This window comes from Raphanus sativus, chromosome 9 (assembly GCF_000801105.2).
Source record: "Raphanus sativus cultivar WK10039 chromosome 9, ASM80110v3, whole genome shotgun sequence".
NCBI lineage: Eukaryota > Viridiplantae > Streptophyta > Magnoliopsida > Brassicales > Brassicaceae > Raphanus > Raphanus sativus.
In genome coordinates this window covers 11,668,706-11,681,415 of record NC_079519.1, presented here as the reverse complement: position 1 = coordinate 11,681,415, position 12,710 = coordinate 11,668,706, and the positions used below count along the sequence as shown (strand labels likewise).

Sequence of the window (12,710 nt, the reverse complement as noted above, 5' to 3'; positions counted from 1 at the left end):
TATGGGGTCATATCTGGGATTACCAGAAAATCTAAGTGGATCTAAGGTACAAGTCTTTGGATTTGTCCAAACCCGATTAGATACAAGAATTAATGGGTGGACATTTAGGTACTTTACTAAAGGAGGGAAGGAAGTGGTTATTAAATCGGTGGTTACGGCTTTACCGAACCATGTAATGTCCTGTTATCGATTACCAAAAACTACTATAAAGAAGCTTACGAGTACGGTTGCGAAATTTTGGTGGAGTCCGGGAGGAAGCACGAAAGGCATGCACTGGAAATCATGGGATAAGGTTTGCCTTCCTAAAGAGGAGGGTGGTTTGGGTTTTAAGGATATCTTGAATTTCAATACGGCAATGCTTGGAAAACAACTTTGGCGTCTCATAGATAAACCGAATACTCTATTTGCTCGAGTATTCAAGGGTCGGTATTTCCGGAACGCTTCACCCCTGGAACCAATCCGTTCTTACTCTCCATCATATGGATGGAGGAGTATCGTATCTGCTCGATCTCTGGTTAGCAAAGGACTAATTAAAAGGGTGGGAACAGGTTCATCTATTTCAGTATGGAATGACCCTTGGCTCCCAACCACTCGCCCGAGACCTGCAAACAAAAACCATCACGATTTATTTCCGGAACTTACGGTTGAATCTCTCATTATTCCAGGTTCTAGGACTTGGAACTCACAAGCCATTAGGGCCTTGGTGGATCCATTGGATGCAAAGATTATTGAAAGTATACCTCTCAGTAAGTTTTGTATAAAAGACAAGGATGGCTGGCATTTTACCAAAAATGGAAAATATACGGTTAAATCAGGATATGAGGTGGAAATGGTTTATCCCGACAAAGAAAATAAACTAGCTTTCTATGGACCAACGGTAGATTCTTTAAAAGCTTTTTGTTGGCAGGTTAAGTGTCCACCAAAGATAAAACACTTTCTTTGGCAGATTGTATCAGGGTGTGTTGCGGTTAAAAAGAATTTAAAAGCCCGAGGAATGCAAGGGGACACTATTTGTGACAGATGTGGGAGTACAGAGGAATCTTTGAATCATGTATTTTTTGAATGTCCTCCAGCACGGCAAATATGGGCATTATCAACTATACCAACACATCCACATGTTTTCCCCTCGGAATCATTGTATAATAACATGGATCATTTATTCTGGAGAGTTTTACCCAAGATGACTGATCATCAATTTGCATGGATCCTATGGTATATTTGGAAAGCAAGGAACAGTAAGGTCTTTAGTAATCTGGATGTTGATGCCATGGATACACTAAAGCTGGCTGAAACGGAGGCTACTATGTGGGCTGCGGCCCAAGAGTTGACTATCCGACACACTATACCACCTCAAGCATATCAGCCTCCTTCAATTTCAGGGAGATGGTGCTTCACAGATGGTTCGTGGAAGGATAAAGACTCTTTCTCGGGACAAGGATGGTACAGTACTCTGGAAGGATATGAGGGATTAATGGGGGCACGAAATGTGCGGGCAAGTATATCTCCCCTTCACTCGGAGGTGGAAGCATTGATTTGGGCAATGGAATGTATGAGGAATTTACGTCAGTTTCAGGTTACATTTGCAACGGATTGTTCTCAGTTGGTGAAGATGGTTTCGGAACCAGAAGAGTGGCCGGCGTTCGCAAGTTATCTGGAGGATATCAGAAGCTTACAAAGTAGTTTCCATAGCTCACAGCTCATCTATGTACCAAGGACGGCAAATTCAAGGGCGGATCGTTTAGCACGCAGTGCCAGACAACAATCGTCTTTTGTCATTCACATGGATGCCGAGCTACCAGTTTGGTGTACAGAGTCAATATGAGTCTGTATGTTTGATGACAAAAAAAAAAAAAAAAAAATTTGATAATTTTTATTTCGCCCGTAGGGCGGACCGACCCTAGTAAAATCATATGATTAGGAAGTCATAGTTAATATATAGATGTTAATATCATTTAAATTTAATTATATACGTACATAATAGATAAAAACGATTGTTTAGACTTACTTACCATAAAATGATTGTAAATAAATAATCAAGAGTGATTATTTTGATTTATATGATTGCATCAATTTAATTACGTACATAATATTTAATGGTTTGTCAATTATCAATATATTATTTATTATTTTATATTATGTAAAAGAAAATAAATAATGTCAATTATCAATATATTATTTATTATTTTATATTATGTAAAAGACAATAAATAATCATAAATTAATTTCCATAGGTCACAATTGAATAGCTAATAAATTTCAGTGTACTTGGGAGAAAATTTTAAAAATGCGAGGCTGTTAAAATAACTTAGGGCGACTAGAGAGTTCCAGCTCCACTTCACGAAAGGTAAGAGACTAGAGAGTCTCTTTGGACTCTAAACGACTTTTCTTGTTAGTCTCCAAGAATCCATACATATGTAACGCAGATCACAAAAAAAAAGCCAATCATATAATTGACCTTTTACAAACCAATCCACAACCTGTTTGAGTTTTAAAAGACATTGAAATCAGACGTGGATCAGAGACTCAGATTGTAGCATGAAGGCGAGTCTTCGTTCCTCAAACGAGTACTCAACAACTTCAGTCTTTTCAGGGAGCAATCTTGCATAGTTGTTGAGTGGAGTTGGTGCAGTTTGCATCGGGACAGAGATTGTTGCTGGTGTTGATGGAATGGGAATCATAGCTGCGACATTCTTTGGTGTTTGCAACATCGACATCATCTTCTCTTCTTCCAAATTCTTGATAATGTTGTTCTTGACCGGAGTTGCAAAGGAGGACATCTCGTTTACTGCGTTGCTTTTCGAGTTTGGAACAAGTTGCTGTGGCGTTGCTATGTTGGCCTTTGATGCAACCACCGTGGTAGAGATGGGTGAGAATGGCTTGCGAACTAGTGGAGACTGTAGCTGTTCACAAGGATTCATTGACTGTTTCCTTGAGGGAAGTCCAGCAACATCAAGCCCTCTTCTTCCTGCAGGAGATCAGATCAATGCATTTTAAGAGAAGTACTCAACACTATGATAAGCAATTTAGTTACATTTTTATTGTCAAAGACTCGAAATTACCAGTTGATAAAGCTCCATCGACTTGGCGTTGATCTGCTTTCTTGTTAGGCTTAGGAGTCTGATGCATCCCTGCCCCTAAGGAGAGTCTTCGGTTGGTTGCTGCACCACCCGTTGAGATTCTTGGAGCCTTTTTGCCACCAAGGGGTTTTGATGGGCTCGGTTTTGATCCATAGAGCGCCTCTTGTTCTGCTATGAGTTGTCCTTGGAGTTTCTTATGATCCTTTTATATGCAGAAAACATGGAGTTAGTTTATGAAGATAGATAGTATTGGCCAAAAGTTTCTGATGGAAACAAAGTGAAGTACATACCCGTTGGCGACGGTGTTCTTCTTCTCTTTCCTGCCTCAGTAAGGTATACTCCTCAAGCATGGACAAAAGACGGATCTAGACACAAAAAAAAAAAACAGAGAATTACAAATGGTCAGCGATGACATTATAAATAATTGTCAACTGAGAATTTATAGAGAAGTCATACACCATCATAGAGAAATTCAATTCCCTTCTCTTGTTCCCAAACTATTGTCTTCGAAGCCAGTGCTTCTACCATTCCTGAATGAAATGACATTGCATTACCATCATAATCTATTCAGAGCACAAACATTTGTGATACTATTGATTAACAAAGAGTAACTTACCTGGAAGTTTGTTAACAAGATTACGAGCTTTCTCAGCACGCTTGAGAGTAAGATGAGCTCCTCTACCAGCATTGTATCTGTTATCGTCCTGTAGAGTGGAAAAATAAATAGAGAATATGAGAAAAATGTAACGAACTCTGTGACTTTATATAAATGTTTCTGTGATTCCGGCTCTAACCCTGTTGTATTCTTCAAGCCAGCTTTCTTCATCGCAGGCAGACAACCATTTCTCGACCTTCTCAAGTATCTCTTTCCTACTTAGAGCTTCCTCTTTGACCTTAGATATATGTTGCTCAAGATGCCCCAGGACCAACGTGGCATCCACAATACCAGATTCTATGGCCACTATAGTCTGATCCATAGTACTATCTGAAACTGGTAACATGTGGGTTTTCCTACATATCTCCTCTAGCTCTGATCTCTTCTTCATAACAAGTTCCTTCATTTTGCTTGCCTTTACCTCATCCAATCGGACAACTTCTGCTTCAACCTGTATATGGCAGTGGAACTCATGTTAAGGTGTAAAGACATGGACAAAAAGATCTTAATTTAGCTTTAAAGCTTGATCATAGTGTGTAACCATGAACTTTTTGTCAACAGCTTACGTATTTGATGAAGTCTTCAGAGAGACTATTGGCTTGAGTTATTTCATGTTCTGATGCAGCTATATTGCAGGTAATATGCTGATACTCTTGCTGCTCTTCTATGGGTGTATCCATCAAATTCCAGAGCTCTAACATGTTTGTTGCTAGATCTTGAAGCTTCATTAAAAAAAAAATTCAATAAGCAACTATGAGTGACAACAGCAAAGACAAAATCTAGATAACTTGCCAAAGTAATTTACAAATTACCTTCTGCATTCTCTGTATCTTAACCTCCCTCAGCTTTTGAACTGCAGCATCCAAGTTGTCAATGGTATGATCACTTAAGCTTCTTGGTCCCTCTGGATCAGTTAATGTGGGATTCACTTGGCTAACAACCTCATTGAAGTCCATTCCAAGTACTGAACAATGAGAATATAGAGTACACAGGTGCTTCCGGATAGTCTCCACTCGTTCACTCTGAAGGAAACAACAAAACAAAGTACATAAATAAACAGATAACCAAAAAAAAAAAGTTCAAATTAAATTTCACCTTCTCCTTCTGAAGTGCTTGCAGATGGGAGTGTAACTCCTCAAGCTTTCTCATAGACAAATCAGTCTCATCGACGAGTGGTTTGGAGAGAACATGTTCTCCTTGACCTTTGATATCATTAGTGATATTCTCAATTTCTTCTAGGACAAGAAGGAACTGGCTTCTTCTCTCGGTTTTCCTCTTCTGCATCTCTTCCAATTCAGGGAGAATCTTCCCAAGCTCTTGTTTCAAGCTCCCAACGCTTTGATCAGACTTAAACACATAGAAGAAAAAAAAGGTTAACATGGAAAAAAAAAAACAACACTTATTGCTCATCAGATATACACACTCACTCACCTGTCTAATATGCACAGGGCGTTCTCCCATAGCAGAACAGATGGAAGCTAGTTCAGCTTCAGCATCAGCAATAGCTTGCCTTAGCTGAGCTCTGCATCGATTAGCTTGGTCAACTTTTCTTCTGTAAACTTCCAAGCACTCACGTTCGAGGTCAAGCAACATCTGATCTCTATCAGTTTCTGTTTCTCCAACTTCATCCCAAATAATCTGTTTTTTTTTTTAATTTTATTTTGAGAAATAAACAAAAGAAGATCTCAATACAGATAAATGATATGAAACACAAAAATAGTTTTTTTTTTTTTTTTGGGGGTTAATGATCGTTTGCACACCTGAAGTTCGTAAAGGAGAGATCCACATGTTGTTTCTACTTGAAGAATCGGATCTTTTGCCATTTCGAAATGCTTCTTCTTCCTGTAAAGGAGGAAACTCTTATGTCATTCCCAAAAAGGAAACCGGAGATTCGCTAACCATTCCCATACATCTAAATCAGCCAATTGAATTAAGTAAGCAATGAAATCGATTTTTACATTTCAAAATAAATCAATGAGCGAGAGAGAACGCTTGCCTGTAACTAGAGATTTCTCGTATGCTCTCCAGAGCTGATCAATTTAAATGTTTGATCTCTCTGTTGCTAGTAGATCGATCAGATTGCCGCTGTAGATTTTCGAAATAGAGGAACAATTTAAAACCCTAGATCGAAGTTTCTGTAGAGAGGGGGGAGAGAGAGAGAGAGAGAGAAAATAGCCGTTGAAGGATGATAAAGGTCGATGTGAAGAAGAGAGAGAGTAGAGGGATGATGATAACTATTAGATTTGGAATTTCCGTCCGTTACCAAATCAGCTCTTCCTTATTTCTTTTCTATCTTTTGAATTTCAAATATTAGTTTGCAATCCTCTGCATCGCGCTTCGAGTGGAATCTTCTTTTTTTTTGGAACAACAGTACTACTGTTGTCAAACAGGTTGATCCGTCCCGTCCCGTCCCGTACCGCAGCGGGCTCATCTCTTTGCGGGTCACGGCGGGTCAGGCCCGCGCGGGCTGCGGTCTCCAAAAGGTCGTCCCAAGCCCGTACCGCAAATTGCACACTCCTTTACGGGCTGTCCCGCGGGACATACGTTAATGTAATGTATCCGATCATGCTTGACACTGCACGCCGCTCCAGAACACTTCCTGATGCTGCATGCTGTTCTAAGATGCCTCAGGCTGCTCTCCTACATAACCAAGTTCACATAATTAATATACCTGAAATGTTTACAATGCAAATTCTTCAAAGTCTGTTATATATTATGCATATTTTCTCTATTAAAAGTGCATATAGAACATGAGATGATTATATATATATATATATATATATGAAGTCATAACCAAACAAAAAGTACATGTAAAAATGAGATGTTAATGTATATTCTATTCTATTGATGTAACAAGATAACAATGATAAGTAACGAGAGAACATGAAGAATAAAATACATATCGAAGAAGGCTCTAATCAGTAACAAGACTAACTCTTTCAGCTGAACGACATCATTGTTATAGAATTAAATAGCTTAGTCGATCAAGGCTCTAACCATAGCTTATTCTCGTTACCGCTTTGATCAGAGCTTAGTCTTGTTCATGTTAACCAAATAAAATAGTTATAGTTAATTTTGTCACATTCAAACATATTTACGTACCAATTAAAGATAATTTCAGAATATGTTTTTCATTAGCTTATAACTCCTAAGTTCATAACCAATTTTTTAGTTTTAATGAACAAAAACTAAATATAATCAAACACCAAATCTAAGCTGCTAATCCCAAAATTAATAAAAAACACCAAATTAAAACACTAATGGAGCTCAAAACATCATCGTCGGAGCTCGAATCATCATTGCTGAAGCTTTTTTCTTTTTTCCGAGGAAAGTCATATAAATTACCTTTTTCACTCTTTTTTATTTTTTTTAGGTAAAACAAAAATTGAAAAGGAAAAAAATGCGGGTCTTTGTAATCCCGCAGACCCGCATCGTCCCGTCCCGCAAAAGACCCAGTCCCGCAAAGACCCGTCCCGCAAAGCCCGCTAATTTGCGGGTCTGTAAAATCTCGGCCCAATCCCGTCCCGCGACAGTTCTTTACGGGCCAGACCCGCGGTCCAGGTCCATGATTGACATCTCTAAACAGTAGACAAATAAATCTACACCTTCAAATGTTTTCAGACCGATATTCCATGAATAAACTAAAAAAAACAAAAAAAAAATACTAAAACAAAATAGAACCAATCTATTAGACACTAAAAAGATAAATGTTTTGTATCCATTTACAAATATTATGACTGGTTTAAATTGACATCGATTAAGTCTTATATAAATAAAATATTAGAGTCAATAAATTGAAATAAAGTAAGTTTTATAATATAAAATCTATTATATATAAATATATTACACACAATTAATCAATATAATACATATTTCTTTTGTTATCATCGAAACACAATCATATTGACTCTGTGATCCACACTGCTAGCTCTGCATCCATGTGAACGACCAAAGACGGTTGTTTCTTGACACTTTATGCTACGATGTCCACCTTCCGATTCTCTGTTCGAGGTACATGAATGATCTTCGAGTTGAAAAAAAAATTCTGGAAGGATTTGATATCTGCCAAATAACTTGTAAAAGCAGATTATTCTTCTGGTTCCGAAACAATCTTCGCCAATTAAGAACAATCTGTTGTAAATGTGATCCGATACTGACATAAATTTTTCATACATTCCATGGTCCAAAGTAATGCTTCCATCTCTGAGTAGAGAGGGGAGAGGCTAGTCTTTACGTTCCTTGCTCCCAATAAACCTTCATAGCCTTGAAGAGTACTATACCAACCTTGTCCTGAAAAGACTTCGTTCTCTTTCCAAGAACCATCTGAAAAACACCAACGTTCGAAAATGATGGTATATTCAAGGTCTCTACATTTGGAACTGTCGTTTGTGTTTTCAACACTTGTGCCTCTGCCCAAAGCGTGGATTTAATCTCCGCAAATTTGAGCGTTTCCCTAGAACTCATATCCAAGATATTAAAAACCTTGTTATTTCTTGGGGAATTTTCAAAAATACCACTTTGAAGGTACCATTATTCATCTTTACCACCACTAAGTACACATTTTCAAAAATACCTTATTTATTAAAATGTTAAAGACTCTTATATCTTTGTTTTTATATGCTTTTCAAAATTTTAATCCAAAATTCTAAATCCTAAACCCCCAATTCTAAACCCTAAACCCTAAATCTACAACTCTAAACCCTAAACCCTAAACTATATACCCTAAATTCAATATCCTAAACCCTAAACCCTGAAACCTCAACTATAAACCCTAAATCCTCAACTCTAAACCCTAAACTTTATATCCTAAACCCTAAAACATCAAATCTAAACCCTAAAACATAAAATCTAAACCCTAAATCCTAAACGTTCAAATCTAAACCCTTCATTAAAAGTAGTGGTAAAAGTGGTTAGTGTAAACATGAAAAGTGGTACTATGAAAATGGTATTTTTGGCAATTTCTCTTATTTCTTCCTTTCCAAATGTAACATAGTATCCATGCAAATTGATCATCGTCCATTTTTCAGGTGAACTCTCCAGAAAAGATGATCCATGTTTGTGAAGCGAGAAGGAGTGGGAAAAATTTATGGGTTGAAAGGTATCTTTGATAACGCCCAAACCTGATGCGCTGGAGGACATTAAAAAAACACATAGTTTATCGATTCCTTGGAATTTCCACATTTGTCACAACAAATGTCCCCTTGTAACCCTCGGGCAGCTAAATTTTTGCTTTACTGCAGTACACCCTGACACTAGTTGCCACAAAAAATGTTTAATCTTTGGTGGGAACCGTACTTTCCAGCAGAAAGCCTTAATTAAATCCACTGTGGGTCCGGACATTACTATAGGTCTCTCTTTATCTGGGTAAACCCGTTAGACTTGGTAGCCTCATTTGACCGTGTATTTTCCACATTTTGTGAAATGCCATCCATCCCTATCTATCATATGATTTCTACTCAGAGGTATACTTTCTATTACTTTTTCGTTATCGGGATCCACTAAATCCCGAATTGCCTGCGTATTCTTCGTGAAACTGGATTAATAAGAGAGTCAACTGTAAGGAATGGGTAACTATTATGTTGATTTTTATTTGCCGGTCTCAGGAGGGTGGTTGAGAATCATGGGTCATTCTATACAGTGATAGATGTTCCTGATCCCACTCTTTTAATTAGTCATTTGCTTACTAGAGATCTAACTGATACAATACTCTATCAGCTATATGACGGAGAGTAAGAACGGGTCGGTTCCAAGGGTGAGGTATTCCTAAAGTACCGTCCTTTAGAAACTCGGGAGAACAAAGTATTTGGTCTCTCAATCAAACGCCATAGCTGTTTTTCAAGCATTGTAATAAAATCAATGAGGTCTTTAAAACCCATACCTCCTTCCTTATTTAGACAAACTTTATTCCATGATTTCCAATGTAGTCTTTTTATACTACCACCCGGGCTTGACCAGAGTTGTGCTACCGCACTCGTCAGTTTCTTGACGGTTCCTTTTGGTAAACGATAACAGGACATAACATGATTAGATAGGGATGTAACCACTTATTTAGTGATCATTTCCTTTCCTCCTTTAATGAAAAACATAAAAGTCCAACCATTAATCTTACTATTCAAACACTCATGTATAAATCCAAAGACTTGAATCTTAGACCCTCGAGGATTCTCCAAAATATGATTTAAAAAAGAATTGAAATAATTTAAAAATAAATTAAATAATATATAATTTTTATATTTAAAATAAATAAAATAATATAATTATATAGTTTTTAAATACAGTAAAACTAAAATGTTTAAACTTTACTTATCAAAATAATGTTAAAATATATGTTGCATAAATTAAAAAAATAAATAAATAGTATTTCCATGTCTAAGTGCGGATCAAAATCTAATGTCGTACTAATATGTAGTGTTGGTCTTGACATTAAATTTTTGTGTATCAAATCCATTTGTCCTACAATTTTTTTTCTTATTTTATATCAAAACATCCAAAAATCAAAGTATCTAACTCAGGTGCGCCAAACACCCATACATATATTTGTAATATCATTTAATATTTAAATCTGAAAAAATCCTACATATAAATATGTTTTAAAAGAATATTTTATATCATTTTGGGGAAATTGCCCAAAATACCATTTTTATAGTACTACTTTTCATGTTTACACTAACCACTTCTACCACTATTTTTAATGAAGGGTTTAGATTTGAAGGTTTAGGATCTAGGAGTTTAGATTTGATGTTTTAAGGTTTAGGGTATATAGTTTAGGGTTTAGAGTTTATAGTTGAGGTTTAGGGTTTAGGGTTTAAGGTATTGAATTTAGGGTATAGAGATTAGGATTTAGGGTTTAGAATTGATGATTTAGGGTTTAGAGTTGGGAGTTTAGGTATTTAGAATTTGAGGTTAGAATTTCGAAAAACATATAAGAACAAGGATATAAGAGTCTTTAACTTTTTAATAAATAAGATATTTTGAAAATGTGTTTTTAGTGGTGGTAAAGACGAGTAATGATATCTTCATAGTGGTATTTTTGAGCCCCATTATTTTGTTATTTTAATAATTTAGACATAGAAACATAAATATTTTTTTTACATTATTATATTTAGATATATATTTAGTTTTTTTTAACTTCTCGTGATAGTTCATATTATTTATGTGTATACTACATAATTTAATATTTATTTATTTTAAATTTAAATTTTTGTAAAAAATAGGTTTAAAATGAGCAAGAGAATAAAATTTATCATTTTTAATAAGTGTTATACATAAGGTAAAGGACTAACAAATGTTATTATTTTATATTGTAATCTAAAATTGTGTCTTATATTTTACATACAAAATTAAAATCTTAATTAGACTAATACATTTAATATTTTTATATTTCCGAAAATTATTATTTTTTAATTTAAATTCGAAATTTGGTTAATGAATGTAATAATTCAAAATTAATACTTTTCTCTCTTTTTTACTCCATGGAGTATTTTTGACACGTAACATCTCTTGTTTATATTAGGTCACACAATTACAAAAATGTCACACATGACTCATAGCAAAAAAGCCTAATCCCAAAATCACAACGACTTAAATGTCTTCATATAACATCTATAATAAGTTAGCACAGCTACAAATTTCAAATATTAGCCTCTATGTTTAAGCAAACAAACAGCTACTCAAACATAAATAGCCATTTTTGACACTAAAATCAAAGTTATTCTTTTTTTTTCCCTTTAAATTTCCATTTATTCAATAACAAGAAAAATTACAAAAGCAAGTAACCAAAAATAAAAAACCTATTTCCCCATAGGATTATAGCTCAGACAGCCTTTGGTCACACATGACCAGCTAGATGAGTAAGGGCCAAAGCTAAATTAAGAAAAGAGTTCAAACCAAGTAAAAAGATAGGAGACTGAGGTAGGAAGATTTCTCTGTTGCCGGGACAGAATAGCGAGTTTGCTTCTAATAATTAGCTGAATCTCAGCGATGATAGAAGAAGCAGGCCGGTTCACATTGGAAGCTTGAAAGGCTAGCTTGGCTATGAGATTTACATTCTTGTTTCTGGTAGGAGCTTTCAACCATTCTATAGCATCATCCAGTAAGTTTGGAGGAACTAGATGAAGCCTAGTGAAGAAGAAGGACCAGACCTGAGATGCAAAGGAGCAGTCAAAAAATAGATGTTGCCGAGTTTCGCACTGACCTGAGCATAACACACAGTCCAACGAGACATGGGGGTTCCAATGGTGCATCCGTTCCTTCGTGGCTAGGCGGTTAAGCTTTGCCAACCAGACAACAAGTGTGTGCTTCTGAATTACACCCTTAAACCAAACCGATTGATGCCAGTTAATTTCAGGGTGGGTATTATAAAGATGCTCCCAAGTATCAGCAGAGGAGAACGATGCCTTTGGAGTGTTGGCCCCAATTTTCCACTTATATTCATCCTCTTCCTCAGACTGTGCTATCGGGTGGGGATCTGGTAGGCTTTCCTTCAGCAAAGATATGACACGGTTCCGGCTCCTCGATGCAGACAGCCACCATGATCCATTAACCAGTGCCTCCGAAACGGTTGCACTACGCTGGAGACCTGATGTCATTGGTCCCAGCTCTCCAACCAACGAGATTAACGGCCCAAGTCCTGTCCAATTGTCTTCCCAAAAACTTGCCGAGATACCTGACGCAACTTCACATATCACAAACTGACGAGCAATACCTCTAAGCTGACACAAGCTTTTCCAAATCCAACTGTCTGATCTAGTAGGATCCAGAGTCCAAAAGTTCTCAGTTCGAATATGGTGGTGTCGAGCCCATGATACCCATAGAGATCCCGAAGAGGTAAAGAGAAGCCAAATGAGCTTAAGGCAGAGAACCTTATTCCAAGCGTCCAGACGTCGAAGACCGAGACCTCCACAGCTCTTAGGGGTACAAACAACCTCCACAGATCAAAGTTATTCTTTATCAACAATTAAACACTAATGCCACATAAA

General features: G+C 36.6%; 1 protein-coding gene across 2 annotated transcripts; it reads right to left on the bottom strand.

The window, feature by feature from the left end:
- Nucleotides 1-2,350: 2,350 nt before the first annotated feature.
- On the bottom strand, nt 2,351-5,974 carry LOC108823484 (65-kDa microtubule-associated protein 3). Of its 2 annotated transcripts, none has more exons than XM_056995524.1 (12): nt 5,729-5,974; nt 5,493-5,644; nt 5,164-5,370; nt 4,828-5,079; nt 4,545-4,754; nt 4,299-4,454; nt 3,872-4,183; nt 3,694-3,781; nt 3,534-3,607; nt 3,368-3,442; nt 3,060-3,279; nt 2,351-2,965 (listed from the first exon to the last, which is right to left on the bottom strand). In XM_056995524.1, the coding sequence occupies exons 2-12, from the start codon at nt 5,553-5,555 to the stop codon at nt 2,505-2,507; spliced, it is 2,118 nt and encodes a 705-aa protein (XP_056851504.1). In that variant the 5' UTR covers nt 5,556-5,644; nt 5,729-5,974; the 3' UTR covers nt 2,351-2,504. The 2 variants fall into 2 exon arrangements, with proteins under 2 accessions (XP_056851504.1, XP_018452206.1); XM_018596704.2 differs by having other exon boundaries at nt 5,493-5,574.
- Between the last annotated feature and the right edge of the window lie 6,736 nt (nt 5,975-12,710).